Source organism: Thermobia domestica, chromosome 1, assembly GCF_964235325.1.
Source record: "Thermobia domestica chromosome 1, izTheDome1.hap1.1, whole genome shotgun sequence".
Taxonomy (NCBI): Eukaryota; Metazoa; Arthropoda; class Insecta; order Zygentoma; family Lepismatidae; genus Thermobia; species Thermobia domestica.
Window position 1 is genome coordinate 81,044,721 of NC_137454.1, and position 18,266 is coordinate 81,062,986.

At 36.1% G+C, this 18,266-nt stretch overlaps 1 protein-coding gene across 3 annotated transcripts in view; it reads right to left on the bottom strand.

Moving 5' to 3' along the window:
* LOC145686533 (neural-cadherin-like) overlaps positions 1-18,266 on the bottom strand; it is a 581,532-nt gene that overhangs the window by 137,648 nt on the left and 425,618 nt on the right. For all 3 annotated transcript variants that reach the window (XM_081759985.1, XM_081759972.1, XM_081759978.1), the window contains 2 exons: positions 5,924-6,115; positions 2,301-2,547 (listed from right to left, as the gene is read on the bottom strand). In XM_081759985.1, the coding sequence (XP_081616111.1) occupies positions 2,301-2,547; positions 5,924-6,115 (439 nt within the window). The remainder of the gene's footprint in view (positions 1-2,300; positions 2,548-5,923; positions 6,116-18,266) is intronic.

An 18,266-nucleotide genomic window follows, 5' to 3' on the forward strand; every position in this document is an offset into this window, starting at 1 on the left:
AATCCTTGCCCTTCAGACATTAGTATGTGAAAAATGAAATGAAGTATTCTTAAAAACACTGAAATTCAAATGAATGATATCCGACTATAATAGACACTTTGACTGACCCTAACTTATACGGTCAATTGCTTTGTAGGTTCCATAATTTACAGGAGGGAAGGACACGTGGAGTATATTTATGTATTTATATATTTATACAGATTTCTGACATCCGTGAGCTTAAGCCCGTCGTGTTTGAAGGATGATGTCCCTCGGCGAGTACACTATCCAGAGAAGTGGGAAAGGAACTAAAGAAGGGGAAGAAAGACAGTGGCCTGAGAACTTTATGCTTGGTACAATCCCAGCATTTTCCTGGTGTGAATGAGGAAAACCTCACTCAGATGACTAGTCTGCAAAAACTTTTACATTTTTTGGACAGAGTGTCCTCTAGGAATCGAACCAGGAACCCCTCGCACACGCGGAGAGTAGAAGATCAATGGTTCGATACTTCATATACTATATTTATTTGTTACATAAAATTTTCCGTGTCAATGGGTATTTTAGATCAGTAGGTATTTTCGCCATTTCACCAATTGTTACAAGACCATATCCAGGAATGGCGGTGGAGGAAGAGAATATTGAAGTTTACAACTACTGAGAAAATTCTAAAGCAAGTAATGATTTATTTAATTATTTACTTTTAAGAAACAACCTAGGTGAAATAATGTGGGGGCACTCCTGTTTACACCAGTACATTAAGAAAAAAGTCAAGACTTCTCTAGTCTGTTCAAGTTCTAAAGTATTTCTGCAAGCAATATAAATCAAGAAATGGCGTCTATTGCAATATGACCAACCAGTCTTTATCAGTGGCCGTATTAAAGTTTCTAAAGAGTTTTTCAGTTCTTCATTTGGTCTATCTATTATAAGGTCTTTTGGTCTAATCAAATTGAAGAGTACATAACATACACGTCCTCATAAATACTAACACATTATTGTATCATATGAGAATCTTGTTTAATTTGTCATGGAATAGGTTTTTAATTCAACTCAAGGAATTATGGACAGTTAAATTTCTCTTTCTACACTCTCCAAAATGTTAGACTATCGAGCCTTTGCTGGCCGCAGAAGATATGTTGCTGGACAGCAAATTGAACATCTCTGGTCGGCTGATTATGAAACAGTAATATTTTCAGCTACAGAGAGAATTTTCAAGGTTTTAGATCTCTAAATTTATAAAATAAAATAAAATAAAACTGGAGATTAAACCCAAGACACACTCATTAAAGTAAATGTGTTAATCACTTGTCTACTTGGGAACGTCAATTTTTATATTGTATCATCCTATACAAGTCCTACGTTACAAAAGAATAATAATAATAAAAAAAAAAGTTATGCTCCTCCGTTGACTCGTTTACCTGTAACTTCTGATGTAAAACTGGTTGCAGATAAACAAGGGGTTCTGATGAAATGGAACTGCTTATCTTACCTTTCACTCTTGCGTAAATGATTTACTGTCCTTCTCTGAAGGAAAAATATATATGGAATCGAGACCTTGCAGCTACTTTTCCAGGAATCAGCTTCGAGGAAATGGTATTGTAATTTTTATTTTATTTATATATTTATTTTTACCAGAAAATTATTTCATAAAAAATGCTGTTGGATACAACGCAACAAACTCTATCGAATAAAAGTTTCAAGTTTACGGCAAAGGGAAAAGAAGTAATAAAAACAATTGACACTGTTAAAGGTGTGCACATATATTAACATGAAAAACAGACGACAGAAAGGGATTTTGGAAAGTATATACGAGATTGGAATTATCAGCACGGTATTCTTCTATCGAAACTCAGGAAGGCTTCTACATAAAATAAAAGGGAAATGAAATTTTTCAGTTTTACGTCCCACGATTATGTCCTACAGGCTCAGGAGGATAATGATTAGATCAAGTGAATGATGATGGAAAAATTAGTGGAATGAGAAAGTAGGAGAAAACGGGACTGCCCCGAGAAAACACGCGGGCACGATACTTATTTGGCCGGGGATCGAACCAGAAGCCACATGCACCACAAATAAGCACTCTATCAATGAGCCACTCTGCCCCCCCCTAGGTTCTATACATATAACAAGAATGGCTAACCCTTGGATTTTAACGTTAGACCTTCCTATTCCTAACAGAAAGAGCGCTAAACATTTTCAAAGTATGCCAGTTCGGCAAAATAATTTGATAACGGGTTCTGGGTTGCTTCTGGAAAATATTTCTTATAAAAGATTACATTTCCTTTCGGAAATAAGTTTCAAAAGCTTACAACTAAATTACTTACTCGGAGTCCTTCTTCTGATTTTCGGGAATTTCAGCTTCATACGAGGGCATGTAAAACTGTGGAGCTCTTTTCCCACCAACAATTGACAGTCTCTCTTCTGAGGTAGACTGGAATCGTCGTTCGTCAATCCTGCCATTCTGATCTTCTGCTTTCACATACAACACGTACTCCATGTCAAGTTGGAACAGATCGTTGCCTCGAGTACGAACGACACCAGATCTTTCGTCCACTTCGAATCGTCCACCGGCTGTAAAAATGGGGAGAATATGTATAAGCTAATTTCAATACAATGAACGTGAGTAATGATGTGAAACAAGGAAAACGATCATTAACATAAAGAAAGAACATGATGGATCTATTCTATTCTTGAGATGATGATGAAGAAAGAAATACGTCCACATTGTGACAAATCCATTAGCCTAATGTTTGAAGTCTTCATTAAACACCATAATCAATCAATCAAATTGGCCTAATGTTGATAGTCTATTTGTATACCTAATGTTGTTCTGTCACTATTGATCAAAGAAATAAGCTACGGGAGTCATTCCGGGAGCAGGAAGACCGGTAGCCAAGACACTAAGAGAGGGGAGGCCTGAAAGGGTGCTACTGGAGTAAACCTTAAGAGTCTTCATCCCGGCGAAATTAAAATACCGCCAATTTTACAGTAATTATGTGATATCTTCAAATAGATAAAAGATAATCGAAATGTGGAACAAGAGCGCCCTAAACAATATTATTTTACATGAGAAACCGTTATCACGACTCACTTACCTGCTTTCGATTTCGAGCCATTTTGAAAATCGGCATTTATTTTCGCGTTTCTAAACAGCTGAAAACGGAAAGCCACTAGGTGACTTGTGATAACGGTACCTCACGCCAAATTATATTGTCTAGGGCGCTCTTGTTCCATATTTCAATTATCTTTTATCTATTTGAAGATGTCACATAATTATTGTAAAATTAGCGGTATTTTAATTTCGCCGGGATGAAGACTCTTAAGGTTCATTCTTTCAATATTAGCAATATAGACTATCAGAAGCATATATATAGAACTTTAAATCTAAGAAATTAAATATGAACTTATAACATAAAAATTATAGAGGATATCTCACATAAAGTTATAATAGACACACAAAATAACTCAAAATGGATTAGGTATCGCAAACTTGAATAATATTCAACAAAACATTTAACTATTTGTATATTATATTCTGCAAAATTGCTAAAAACCAGTTGTATTCCACATGAATGCATTTTATCGAACCAAGACTGCAGCCAGGAGGTATGAAGGAGTCAAAAGCCCTAAGCCCTAACTTTCCAAAATTACACTGGGCAAACTAGCATGTTTGGTAATTCTCAATTTTCTTTAATAGGCTCTAGTTTCTTTTATTTCTCTCTATTTAATTTTTTATTTTTTTAAAATTTCTTTTTAAAAGACTAACACTTCCTCCCTCTAAATTTTCTTTTGAATTCGGCCTTAATTCAGACACTGTCCTCAGACAGAAACCATTTGAAATACATTTGTGCCGATGGTAAGATTTATCAAAGCCCATATTTCTTTATTACCTAAGTATATACTCAATATAACTATAAATATAAAGGTAAGCAAGAAAGTTCTGTCGCTTTTTCACCCATCACCTTCGAACATCGATATGTCGTCTAACACGTGCCTGGAAGATCAAAAATAGTCCTCATCAGTATCGACAACCTTCTGCCAACGTTCTGGAAGGCCATGGATTCCATCGCGATAGAACTTAGTGGGCCGTGAAGCGAAGAAGGTATCATGTACATTTTGCACTTCTACTAGAGTTTTGAACTGGCGTCTTCTAAGGTGATTGTCCAAGGAATAGAACAGGTGAGAATCGGACGGTGCAATGTTCGGGGAGTGTGATGGATGCAATAGTGTTTCCCATCCAAGGCGCAGAATGGTGTCCCGGGTCATCCTAGGCACGTGGTTCTTAATGTTGTTCTGTAACAGGAGGACCCCTTTACGATTTAGAAGTGCTGGCTCCAGAGTTTTGAGTTTTTCTTGAGCACCGCTCAACTGCTAACAGTACACAGTTGCATTGATGCTCTGACCAGCTGAAAGCAGTTCCCGATGCACGATGCCGCGAGTAGTTCACCAAACACACAGAAGGATCTTCTGGTGCAGTGCTGGTATCGGCTGTTTGGAACCGGTTCATGGGATGCTAAACAATGATGACAGCACCGTGGAGCTTCGTACAGGACGCACTTCTTCTCACATGTCAACACCCTGTTCAAAAATGGCTCCTTCCTCAGACGAGATAGCAAAGAAACACAAGTGTCTGCCCGCGTTGCCTTCTGGTCCGAAGTCAAATTATGTGGGACCCATCGACCCAACATGTAGTGCTTCTCAAGTTGATGGAGGTACTGCCGAATGATTTCTCCACTCGCACTGAATTGTAGTCCCAGTTCCTCACATGTCTGGCCACTGTTCACCTCAATTGCTGCCTGAAGATCTTCATTTTGTACATGTGTTGGTCTTCCGGCACGTGGTGCGTCTTAGAGTGTTTCGTCACCGTCCTTAAACTTAAAATACCGCTGCGTAGTCACGACACGCTCACCAAAGGCTTGCATATCTTCGACTCGCTGCAACGGTGTTTGACCCCAGTTTGAACACGTACAGCATACACGCCCTTATGAGGCTCTGTGGAAGTTCCATGTTCACTGTGTCCTTACACAAGTTCCCAGTGTAACTGAACTGCCACAACCAGGTAGTATGTTGGATATATCCCCAGCAACAACTGACCTTCGCCTTATCTCCATTTACATTCAACTCACGGTGTGAGGGCCAATGGAATACAGACCTCCACAAAAAGCGACAGAACTTTCTCTGTTGTCTTTATAAATGCGGCAGTCTTTCACTTGGCTGTGTAAACTACTCTCAAAACTTTATTATTATTATTTTATTTTATTTATGTATTTATTTAATTTTCATAGTATCTTTCCTCGAGATCACAAATATTAGTCGCTGTGGGGTAGGAACTAATGTTAACCAAGACATAGACATAGTGCCGTAACTGCAATTTTGTTCTATTGGTTATTTATCAATAACATACTCTAAGCACACACTTAGCGCATCCATGAAAACCTGCCTTTGCTCGAGTGTACACTTCAAGCAACAACATATTACAATTAGATAGTAATACAAGTAAATAACTTTGGCTTATAACATCATCAAATTTAATAGTTATGGAGTCTTTAAAATGAAATCAAATTTATTTATGTATTTAATATTATTCTTATTACTACTAATATTGCATTATGTTATACTATCTTAGTTTTGTTAGTTATTCTATTGTAAACTGGTATTCATCTATGCCTGGAATTGCGTTTGTAAATAAAATAGATAAAATGGGTATTCATTCTTACTCCTATGTCTTGATCATATGTTTAGTTATAAAAATACACAAATGAATGAATTAATTTACAAATTACCCTTTGTTCCATATCATAATATTCCATCGGATGGATAAATTACCTCAATGGATATATATTTCTAAAATCCAAGCTTCGTAACCACATGTTGAAGTTGAAATCAGTTTAAAAAAAAAAAAAAAAAGTGTTGGTAAAAGCAACAGGTTGTTACAATTGGTACTTACTTCTATCACGAACAATGAAGTAGTGGATGTTGTGATCCGTATCGGGATCTCTGGCTTGCAGTGTATAGACTGGAGTGTTTGGTTGTGCGTTGAGCTGTACAACTGCCTGCATGGGAAGCGGTCGATTGATGAAGTACGGTGGCTCATCGTTCACGTCCTTCACGTGGATGATTACACGTTGATTGTCGGTATCTGGAGAAAGAGAAAGAGGAAATAAATTTTAAAAAATACAGATATTTTTATTCTATCAGTTACAAAATGAATGCAGTTTGGACAGTAATCAATGGAAAAATAAAATTGACTACATTAACAATATAGATTATCTCTTGCAAGATTATATGTATTTTAATTCAAATTACATTTTATATTAAATTCCTAAGACATTAATGGAAATAGTTCTTGTTGATTGAAATTTCTATGACTGACACTATACAGCTGGTATATCTCAGCAAAAGTGTAACCCAGACAACAGCACTTGGATTTTAAACTTCTATTAGAAAACATGTTCACGGCAAATTTTCAGAATACGCCTGCATTACTTGGTATGCTATTTTTCAAAGACATTAACTGAACACCCAACGGATTTTGCTACTTGGATGCCCAGTAGAATACTACTGCCTTCAAGGGAGCCGCTTTCTCTGTAATTCTTTTTTTTTTGGGGGGGGGGGGGGGGCATTCAGATGCAGAAGGCATATACATGAAGATTTTAAGACAAATTGCACTCAAATTATGCCAAATATTGTACACTCATAAATACAATAGGGGCCCCACATGAGCTTTGGGGGGACCGGGTCCCCTCGTCCCCCTCAGGATCGGCGCCCTTGACTGCCTTTCCAATTGTATTCCACTTAACGTGAAAAAATAGTCGTCATTTTTTTCATATTTTAATGCAATACTACACCCTAGCTCTGGCTTGTGTAACACTAAAACAGTGTTTGAGAAATAGACTTAGGTGAACTAGTGTAAAAGTATCCGAAACTTGTAAAAATTTCTAGTCTCGTCTCGAAAACGCGTCGAGAACTGTCATGTTCCTTGTCTCGTCTCAATTTTAAAAAGAATTCGAGACAAGAAATTTCTCGTCTAGTTTCAAACGCCGGAGCTCCAATAATATATATATATATATATATACATATATATATATATATATATATATATATATATATATATATATATATATATATATATATATATATATATATATATATATATATATATATATATGTATTAAATGAAAGTGACTATGATTGTAACTTAATAACTCTTGAACCAGTCGACCAATCTGTTTTCGTGACTTAATAACTTAGGGGAGGAGGAAACATTTAAAAATGATCAAAAATGACCGATATTAGTGTTGAATCTATAGTTTTCGGGATCGCTGAGAAGAACAGTGACACTTCCGATGCTGTTTAAATCCAAATTCAGCTCTGCAACTTGAAAAGGGGGAATTATATTAAAATGGTCGAAAATAACCTATATTAGTGCCGAATCCATAATTTTCGGGGTCGCTGAGATGGACAATGACACTTCCGATACCGTTTAAATCGAATTCAGCTTGCATTAGTACTTCTAAGGGGGGAGGGATGGTCACAGGTAAAAATAATTGAAAATGACCGACATTAGCGCCGAATTCATAGTTTCTAGGGTCAATAAAGTTCATTGGTGACAGTTTTGATGTCCTGTATGTCCAAAATGAAACACTAGTGCTATCCTAAACGTGAAAATACAGTTAAAATACACTGATTAAGCTCCATCACAGTAAACGTAATGTGAATGGTTTGGAACCTCAAAGAATTCCAACAGGTAAAATTATTAGTTGAAAACAAAAATAAATGCTCTAAAGGCAATCTGAATCACTCAACGTTTTGATAAACACAGGAAACAAAAGAGTTTTTCAAAAGCGATTGTAAATTCTATAAAATATTGGTCTTTTATAAAGAAGAAGGATTTTTGTCTTTTGCTTTTGCATCATGGAATAGCACACTAGAGTCATTCTCATTATAGGCTGCTAACAACAAAGAAAAGTTCCAGAACTTCTTAATTTCTTCTCATCATAACAAAAGAACCATTCTCACGATCGGAACAAAAAGCTTAAATATAGATGGAGCTTTTTTTTTTAACTCAAAGAAGAACGAGGAAATAAATGTCAAAAATTCCCGTTTGAATCTTCCTCCTTTTTCATGCTAAACCCCTCTTCTCAACGGCTTCACTTTTGGAATGACTTCCAGACACTTTTGTACGTACGTATGGCATCTTTTCTCTCCCCTCCCCCCTCCTCTCACATATATATAATCACACAGATTCAGCCTCTTTCATAGGAATTGGAATACGGAATAATAAGGCTGTTGAATTTTGGCTTCCATTTCGGTCTCCTGGATTCGATCCAAAGCACTATTAAAACTGACAATTTTATTTCCCTCACTGATGCTCAGACCGCTTGGTGTCCCAGTTAGATACAGAAGTTTCTGATTAAGCAATGTAACTGTAGAAATATTTTTTTGGGGGGGAGAAGAGGTCCTTGTTTAACATGACTTTTTTCTCACCCTCTACTTGCTTTGTAATAAGATTCTTAATGTCACATACAGATACAGCAGACATGACGCCACATTCAAATGGTACTAAGCAAGAAGTATGTAAAAGTTGCAAGATATGTATGACCATATATTTTGCAGAAATTGTTCTAAGTCCAAATGTGAACAATAAGTTAACCTCATTATATATAACTATTACTGTACTATACTAACTTTAGTTTTAGACGTAGATTATTTGTTTAATCAAGTTTGTGTTTAGCGTGAACATCGAGACTATATGAGAAGGATAAATGCTTAATATGGGATCCGAATCACCTTGAGTTTTACGTCCCACAATTATCCCGTGTGGGCTAAAGGAGACGGCGATGAGGAGAAATGAATTTAATGGTGGAATGAGGAAAATGGGAGGAAATGGAAGACCTCGAAAAAAATCCACGCACACAGTGTTTGTCTACCACGAAGTCCATTTGGCGCGAGCTGGGATCGAATCAGGGACCCCACACACCAGAGGTAAACGCTCTACCACTGAGCCACCGCGGCCCCTCCGAATAACCTAAGTTTTCATCAAAGTAGAATTTCTTGCTTCCAAAGAAATTACACTAACATTTTTAGCCATAAATATTTTTCTGCGTTTACTTTGAGTTTGGTTGTTTTTAGTGAAAGCAATGACAAACGGCGGCCCACGAATAGAAATGAAAAATGTATGGTTTGTTCCATATATATTAATTCCATGTGTATTAAGGAAGAATGTAACTGGCCATCATAATGTACAATATTGTTTTTTTTTTTAAAAAAAAAAACCTGGCCATCCATCTCTCTTTCAAAAGTACTGTATTCTTATACACTGATTGAATTACATTTTTAAAAAATTCGATCTTCTTTAGCCAGTTGAGGTCTTTATTTTAACCTAAATTATTAAATTTTCCTACACGCGGTTGGGATAATATAGCAGTTTTAAAAAAAGAAATAGCTGGCCAGTTTTTTTCTTCTTCTTCAATGAGACTACCTGAATCGAGACTTGACTTTTAACTGTGAAAATATTTCCTTTACACTACCCATATTACTATTTCGAAGAAAAACAAATCGATACACCCTAATGTGCACGCTCCCGTGTTACTTTTGTGTACGCTTCACGTTCCGTTCGAATAGTCACCGCCGGCTACGATCCCTTAGGCTGTTTTTAGATGGAAACATTTATCGTAGCAGATGTGCTACCAAAAATCTCGTATAATATTCTGTCATCACAAGTGTATGGTGCTTTTACATGGTAGCATTTTGTCGTAACGCAGCAAACAAATCACTGGAGAAGAGCGCAATTATGGCTCCGAAAGTAAAAACAGAGATTTTAGTCGCTATTTCTTCTAAAGCCCTTAGTCGCATATGCTTATTATGATACAAAAGACTTTCAACTTTGCACAAACAAAGATACTCCTCATATTTTTCAATCAGCATAATAATAATAGTATCTCTACTCCAACTCATTTTTCTTTACTACATTTCAATTTCCCACACAAAACAAAGAGCATGGATATTTGCCACAAAATGTTTCCCTTCCTTTTAACACACACCGCGCTGCAATCGGACCAGAAATGCCGGGGGGGGGGGGGTGATACGAAATAGGGCAGGTTCTATCGACAATAAATGCCACAGGATATGTCATGGCATGGGAAATGCTATAGCATTTGTTACTTTACACGGTAGCATATCGATGATTCGATTTTTGCTACGAGAAATGCTACGATAAATGCTTCCTTAGCTAAAACTAGAAAGGCTTCTAACACTTCAGGCCCAAAATTGAAAAAAAAAAAAAAAACAAAACAAAAACAAAAAATTCACTATGGGGGGGGATTTTTTCCCCCTCAGGTGTACGATACGGATATGCAAGTTATACTGTTCGAAAGGCCGATTCATGCTGAAGAGAACGAGGTACGATTCATGATTTTAGGATAAATAGTGATAATACTGTAGATACTTTACTAAACTAATTGACTAAAAATGTGTAAATAAAGCAAGAATTCAAACATTGGAAAATTTCCTAGCACATTTCTATTTACTCTAGGATCATGATTTGTATCTCGCTTTGTTCTAAATAAGAGTAGGTTTCCAACGGTACCACTTCTAATATGTCTATATGTCCCTGAGGGGAGAAATTTAGAAAAAAAGGGAAATTCAATCCTGAATTTTTTTTTCGATTTGGGCGGGATTTTCCCGCTTCTGGTACATAATAGGGAAATTTGAGTGCTACATTTGGAAACTCTGCTTTATAACGAAACCAACGAGGTACAAACTATGTTTCTAAGATTAATAGGGATGCGTCACGATTTTTTTTTAAAAAAAAAGGTCTAAAATTTACCCTTTTTTAAAAGCCGTCTTCGTTGTTTGTGATGTCACTGCCCCCAGGCATCGCACACGTGACTGCAATATACCCATAAAACATGTTCTTTGATGCTTCCATACTTGAGTAAATGCAAAAAAAAAAAAAAAAAAAAAACGGTATTAAAAGCTTTACTAGAGATTTATAAAGCAAATTCCGAAGGTCGAGGCCATGGCCTGTACAGGCCAAAAAATTTAAAAGGGTTAAGGATCGTAGCCGGTGATGGAACAGCCTAGCGAGATGAAAACGTCACGAGAAGCAGTCAAAAAATTCTTTGAATGTTGTAGTTTTGACATTTGAGATACAATCCCAATGAATCTGGTACAATACTGCCATTACGTTGCCTAATTATGAATTTGACTTTATAACAGACAGTGTACGAGTAGTGTAGCTGAACGTATGAGTGTGCGCAATCAGTTAGCGCAATTTCACAGATCGACCAACGCGCAAATATCAAGTTCATGTGCAAATTGGAGAAAATATGCTTCAGAGATTTTGACAATCTTAAAAACGGTTTAACACCATCGGATCTTTTACTCTTCCCAAAGCTAAAAATAGGCCTCAAATTATACCCCTTTTGCCACCATAGGAGAGATCAAACCAAACGCAACGGTTGAACTTCGGAATATACCAGAAGAGGACTTTCGTCGGTGTTTCCAACAATTGTAAAAGCGGTGGAGAAAGTTTGTGTGTGAATCCGACGGTGCCTAATTTGAAGGTGATCATGTAAACGTGTGCTTATATTAAGGTAATAAAGAGCTACAATGAAATTCCGGGGAGTTTTTGATTGCTTTTCGTATTAGGGCGCCTTACTTCGTAGAGCCCAAACGGCTGGAGCAACTGCAAAAATTCCATAATTTTAGATTGAAAACCACCTATTTCTAACAACTTTCCTTTCTTTCCATTTTTTTATCGTATCTTTATTCATAATGGAATTGGCCTATGGCCTCCTACCAGGAAACCCTGGATCAGGGGCGTATCCAAGGGGATCCACTGGGTTCGACTACTCCCAAAATTTAACTCGATACATTTGTATACTTTCTCAATAAAACAATACTTGTTTAAGACAGAAATGAATGATGTAACAAGAAAATTTCATCTTGCACTTCACCTGTATTCTTTCTCTTTAGGTTCTATCAATTTAGATAAAAACAATTTAGGTTCTATCATTCTTTTCGTGTGCAGAATAATACGGATTCAATACTACATAGCCGTAGTGGTTTATAGTATTGGGGCCCCCACCCCCACAGTTTGGACCTCTCCCAACAAAAATTTCTGGGTGCGAGTCTGCCCTGTTAACACCCGGTACTCGGTACTATAAAGCGACATTAAATTCAAAACAAAGTAGTACCGTTTTGTAGAAAAGTAGATAACGTGGGTGGTTTTAAGAAGTATTCATTTGTATTTAACGTTGGTGAAGAGATACGGAATGTTAATATTTCTCTCTCTCTCTCTCTCTCTCTCTCTCTCTCTCTCTATATATATATATATATATATATATATATATATATATATATATATATATATATATATATATATATATATATATATATATATATATAATCAATTTAATACAAACGAACTTCCCGTTAAATTACCCATTCTATACACCTATATTGCATTCGTATATGATGCATAAATATACATCAGATCTTTGTTGAACGTGTTTTTATTATGACCTGTGTGTACACTATTCTAAAGAAATGTCAAACATTTTGCTACTCTATTCCTACAAGAAGTGGAGGAAATGACCCGCAAAGGCGGGGTTTGAGAGGAGGCGAGAGGAAGGAATTTGGAAACTGCAAAAAATATGCAAGAGAACCTCGTCACACCAATGGTACAGATCAGAAACTAATATATTTGTTAAATTTATTTAGCGCTCAGATCCATTAATGAAATTTAGAGAGGAAAACGAGAAGTGTTTAGCGGAGGCGGATGCTAATTTTAAGCGTTTTTTTCTTTCTTCCTATAAAGAAATGTACCACACTTTTGCCAACAAAATTCGCGTGGTTCAATGTTTATTCATTAGTTTCAAAAAAGGAGCGTCCATTAACGTCCATTATTCGTTCAACCGGGTATTTACTATCCATTTGCGATCTCGTTACGCGGTTAATGAAAACCCACTACGCAACTAAACAGCTATATATATAAGTGTAGAAAAACATTTACAGATATCTGTTTTTCCTACGTAACCCCCCACTAAATGTTCCTCTCTGCCAAGTAACTTAAGCTTCTTTCGTTAATGTATACACTTCCTTATAAATTCCTTACAATTTGCGTCATTCCTTTAAGACAGAAAAATATTTTTTCATAGTATGATTCGTGTGATTTTTTTTTAAATTTTGGTTCTAAACACTTCAAGACACTCTCTCATCACAACCTTTTATTGCCAAGATTCACGATTTATTTGTTCTGTAAATTTTAGGGTACTTAATGCTTCCCGGATGCTGCTTCTCTTCTCTCTATTATAAATTGTTTATTAAGGTAGAGATGAGCACAAAATGATTCATATCGATGAATCGATTCGTTCATTATGATTCACAAGATCTTTTGATTGGCTCGTAGGAATTATTTTCGAGTTCTTCGCTTATCTTATAAAGACATTATTTTTTTGACCATACGAATTGACTAAAAAATAATTTGATCATAAGAATCGTTTCACCTATGGTGTTTATTTTGAATGTCTGTGTTAAAGAACCGTTTGTCACAAAGAGTGATTGAATCTCTACCAAAACTACTTTCAACGTTCTTAATTTATATATATAGGGAGAGAGAGAGAGAGACCTAATGTTTACTTTCTCTACTCCCAAGTGTTATGCAATCATATATTTAGATGTAAATTTAACATTAACTGTTTATCTTACACAAGCACGATATCATAATAGTCGATTCACTGATTCATTTACCAAAAGAATCGATTCATTTTTGGAACGTTCTACGTGTCACATCACGATATAAATAAATACAACACGAAAAACCTCTTCTTACGTCGATGCACTTTTATTATATCCACCCAGGGGCGTCAATAAAGGGGGCTCGTGATATGAAGACTCATTCAAAACCAGTAATCAAGTATAAAATTACATACAAATTGTGTAAAATTTACACAAGAACTTCAATTTTAATCAAGGTTATACCACGAGATGGGGAGGGGAAAGCGATTATTAGAAATCAGAATCATTTTGGGTTTAACGTTCCTTTTCAGCAGTGAGCTATATGAGACAGAGTCTACAGTTTAATGTGAGATCTAAAACATTACTCAGGTTATAGATATGCTACATTGACTTAACACCTAGTCTTCCGTACCTAGCGCTGCTATCGCTGCTAGCGCCTATGGCAGAAGGAATTCCACTCTCTTTCGCTAAGACTGTCACTTAGCAACAGCTGAATCGTTATCGGTTCAACGCGTGAGTGTGGGAGGGTGTGAGCTTTAGTTCGCATTTTTGCCACGGCTTAAGACATTTTGGCAGCACTATAGTATACGAGAGAAGTTAGCCCACTGGAAATTGAACGTTGGATCACGCGTGTTACTCATTCGTCCCCACGAAGAAACATCATCAAAACCACTAAAAGATTTTCAAGTAGATATTTGTTCTGTGAGGACATGTGTGTATCAGAAGAGTTTAGGAAAATGCGTCAAAAGCCTTGGTTGCATAGAAACCCTCACATTCATCTGTAACCAGGTATTTCGAAAAACTGCGAAATATCTATTGCAGCATAAGAGGAAGGAGCAGACATAAACTGATATATAAATTTTAAAATTATGTAGAAGTAAAATCATGTACTTCCATACCAGAATCGAATCCAAAAGAAGGAAAGGGGCATAGCTGTCTGCAGGTTGGGATAAGGGAGGGCAATTGCCCTCCCCTGGGATTTTTCTTTGAAATACATGTCAAAATATATTAGATTAGCTTTACTCACACACTACAGTATTTAATGTATTTACTACAGTTACCGGTAATGAAATTATGCAATGCGGAATTTTTTTCTTTCATGAAATATTATGTCCATCAAAGTGTATGTGTATTCGCGACTCCACTAGTTTGTCAATCTTTTTCTCCCCTCCCCCCTGAAAAAATCAAGAAGGAGTTTCTGGAAGGGGGAGTCACCTGGATTGTACATGGATAAGTGTTCTCCGCTCTCCATGATGACTGGAAGCAAGGGCGCCGATTTCTCTTTAACTTTGGTGGGGCCCATTCAGATGCAGAAGGCATACGTATATGAGAATTTTAAATAAATTGAATTCAAATTATGCCAAGTATTATAGTATATTCTTAATTACAATGCAGGGACCCACATTAGCTTTGGGGGGGCGGGCCTCCCAGAATCGGCACCCTTGACTGGAAGTATTTGAATCATGCATTTGCTACATGTTTTTCCTTAAAACTGAAGTGAGAATCAACGTTTATACGTATAAGCATCAATCAATATTACTAACGATACCGATATTGATATATTGTTGTTAACGATAACTTCTTTATTTTATCTAGTTTCTCGCTCTTTTGATTGAAATTTTACATTATAATTAACTATCAATCATGCTTTCAAAAGGCTAAAGTTTGAGCTAACTTTGTTTAAAAGAGATTTCCTGTATTCGCTGTGAAAGGGCTTCTTTGAATGCAGTCAATTCCTGCAAGCGCTGACTATGGATTGATATAGCCTACTAATGTTCTAAAGTTGTTCGGTATTCCGAGAAAACAGCAAACGTTGCGGAAGCTCCTGTTAAAATCTTATTCCTAAAAGTTATAAAACACTAACGAACATATATGCATAACTTGCTGCATAAGTTTTAGGCGTCGTTTTGTTCACCTTTATCAACATCACTCTCGCTAACGACTGTCATTGAATTCATAATATTTAAATTGATTTTATATGACATTACACATTTACTTTCGAGTAACAACAGGAGAGAGTAAAAAATGTATGGTGATCGTAAAAAAATCGATTTCGTGATTTCAACGGATTTACAAGTTTTAATGTTTGTGCATTCATGTCCAAAATGATTGTCGCATATCTATAACTGTCTTGTTGTAAGAATATAATTTTATAATGATTTTCTAGAGTACTTTTAATACTGATACTATATGCATAATCGGGAAATATATATTTGTGGTAAATTTCATAGGAAAAAAATATAAATACGAAAATTATAATGAGTAAAACAAAATGTTGCTAAATGAACAAGAAAGATTTACTTTCGTTTTATTGTTCTTATTTACTGCTCTTTTGACATGAAATTTGCCACATACATGTCTTTGCCGATTATGCACATACTAACATTATAAGAAATACCGGGCGAATTCGTTATCAAATTATATTCTTACAACATACTTATAGACATGCTACAATAATTTTGGACATGAGTGTACATGTTGAAAAAGCAATTTTTACATTTCTGTCCATCTGTTCTGTTTGTTCCGATGTATTTCAAGTCATCTGGAGCCCATACCATTTCACGTAACAGGAACAAATATTGAACTTAAGGCCCTATTAAGATTCTCCGAGAAGGACGGAGGGATTCGAATTTTCTTCCTGCTCCCTAAACTAATTGCGAAAACGGCTCCAAAAATCAATATTTCATTAACAAGTTTATAACATACCATAATCATTTTTTTTTTCTGGGGAGCATTCTGAAGGAGTAAATCCATTTCAGATGATTTTCCTCAAAAATAACGCACATGCATTTTTTTTTTTCATATTTCATAAGTAAATAAGATCTTAACACTTTCATCATATGTCATGCCTCACGAAGAAATTCACAAGAGATAGTTCACTCTTGGTGGCGAATTATTTCGGACGATTTTCTTCAAAACGACTTAAAAAGATTTTGTTCACATTTCTAGTTCTCACAAGCAAGAAATGTGCTTAACTACAGCTAACAGAAGTTACGCTGACTTACTTCCTGCCAAAGCACTTGACTGTTAACTTGTTTATATAGTGACCGTGACGACTCCTGAAGCCTGAGCTCCACCCAAATCATAGAATTGCTTTTCCTCACACGTGATGCATCGGAAGAATTCGGTACGATTCGTGGAGCTGCCTTCCGAACGCACACTTGAGAACAAGTGAAACAGTAGAAGTGCACCAACAACGGTGCCAAACTTAGAGGATATGGCAAACGAGTGGGGACAAAAAAAAAAAAAAAAAACATAAGTTAAAACAGTAACACGAACAATAACAATTAGTCGAATTAAACGATAACAATAATAATAGCAAAAATATAAAACAACGAGAACAACAAAACGAAACTTAGCGGCAATCCGACAATACTGCATCTTCAGGAGATGTTCTTCCTATAGCGCGAGAGACGATACTAGCAAATTTTAATGGGTGGGGGCAGACCCGTATTCCCGGGGGGTAGGGTGGGCCGCTCCCTTCCCTAAATTTTCACTGCCCTCCTAAAATTTTTACGGTAGGCTTCCAAATGAACTATAATATGGTGATGAACTATAATATGTTTGGGTCGCCCCCCGTAACTTCTACCGGGCCCCCCTACATTTTTGGGCTGGCTACGGGCCTGGATGGAAGTTGACGACCGAAACACACCCTCGCGTTCTATTTGATGGTGAAATCGGTAGATCTAGGTCAAGCTTCACGACGCCTTGCAATTACTATACTCAGCCTGTTCTATACTCCCCTTTCCTACTTGCATATTTGATGCCCCATAAATAGGTCTCACCTATACCAATGATAATAATAATAGGACCTAATAATAATAAGAAGAAAACTTATGAAAGTCATGATACATCTGTGTATATGTATTTCACGACCTTTTTTTTTTTTTTTTTTTTTTTTTTTTTTTTTTTTTTTTTTTTTGTAAATTTGCTTCATCTGCCCCCAATACCCAATAATTATAAAACTTTTATTTTCCAACAAGTCTTAATCGACTTCAAGAGAGGCATTTCATGGTTATCACTCCACAAAGATACCACCAGTTGTTAAAGAAACTTGTAGGGAACCACGGGGAAAGTACACTCTTTCACACACACACGCACACAAAAAATAAATAAAATACCCTAAATTAGTGCACATATGTCGAAGTTATGCGTGAACATACATATAAATAAATAAACGTTGAATTTCAAATCTTTTTTTTTTTCTTTTATCGGATAAAATTGGAACTCAAAATCTTATTAGACCTACCAATTGATACTTTTGGATTTTACGTTATTATGCTTGCAATACTTACACTGACAACAAATTTTAGCACTTTTTATTATCTTTTTTAAATAACAATACGTGTTCTCACGCAATCAGAAGTACCATTCACCCTTGTCAATCAGTCAATTGTTTGTTGTTAAACAATTTATTGCTGGAACAGCTTCTGTATCGGATGATCCCAACCTCAACCCTTGTCTATAACCTCAGTCCGTTTCATAATTAACCAATCATTTACCCAATAGAAATACTTGGCAACTTTCAAACGTAATTACATCACTAC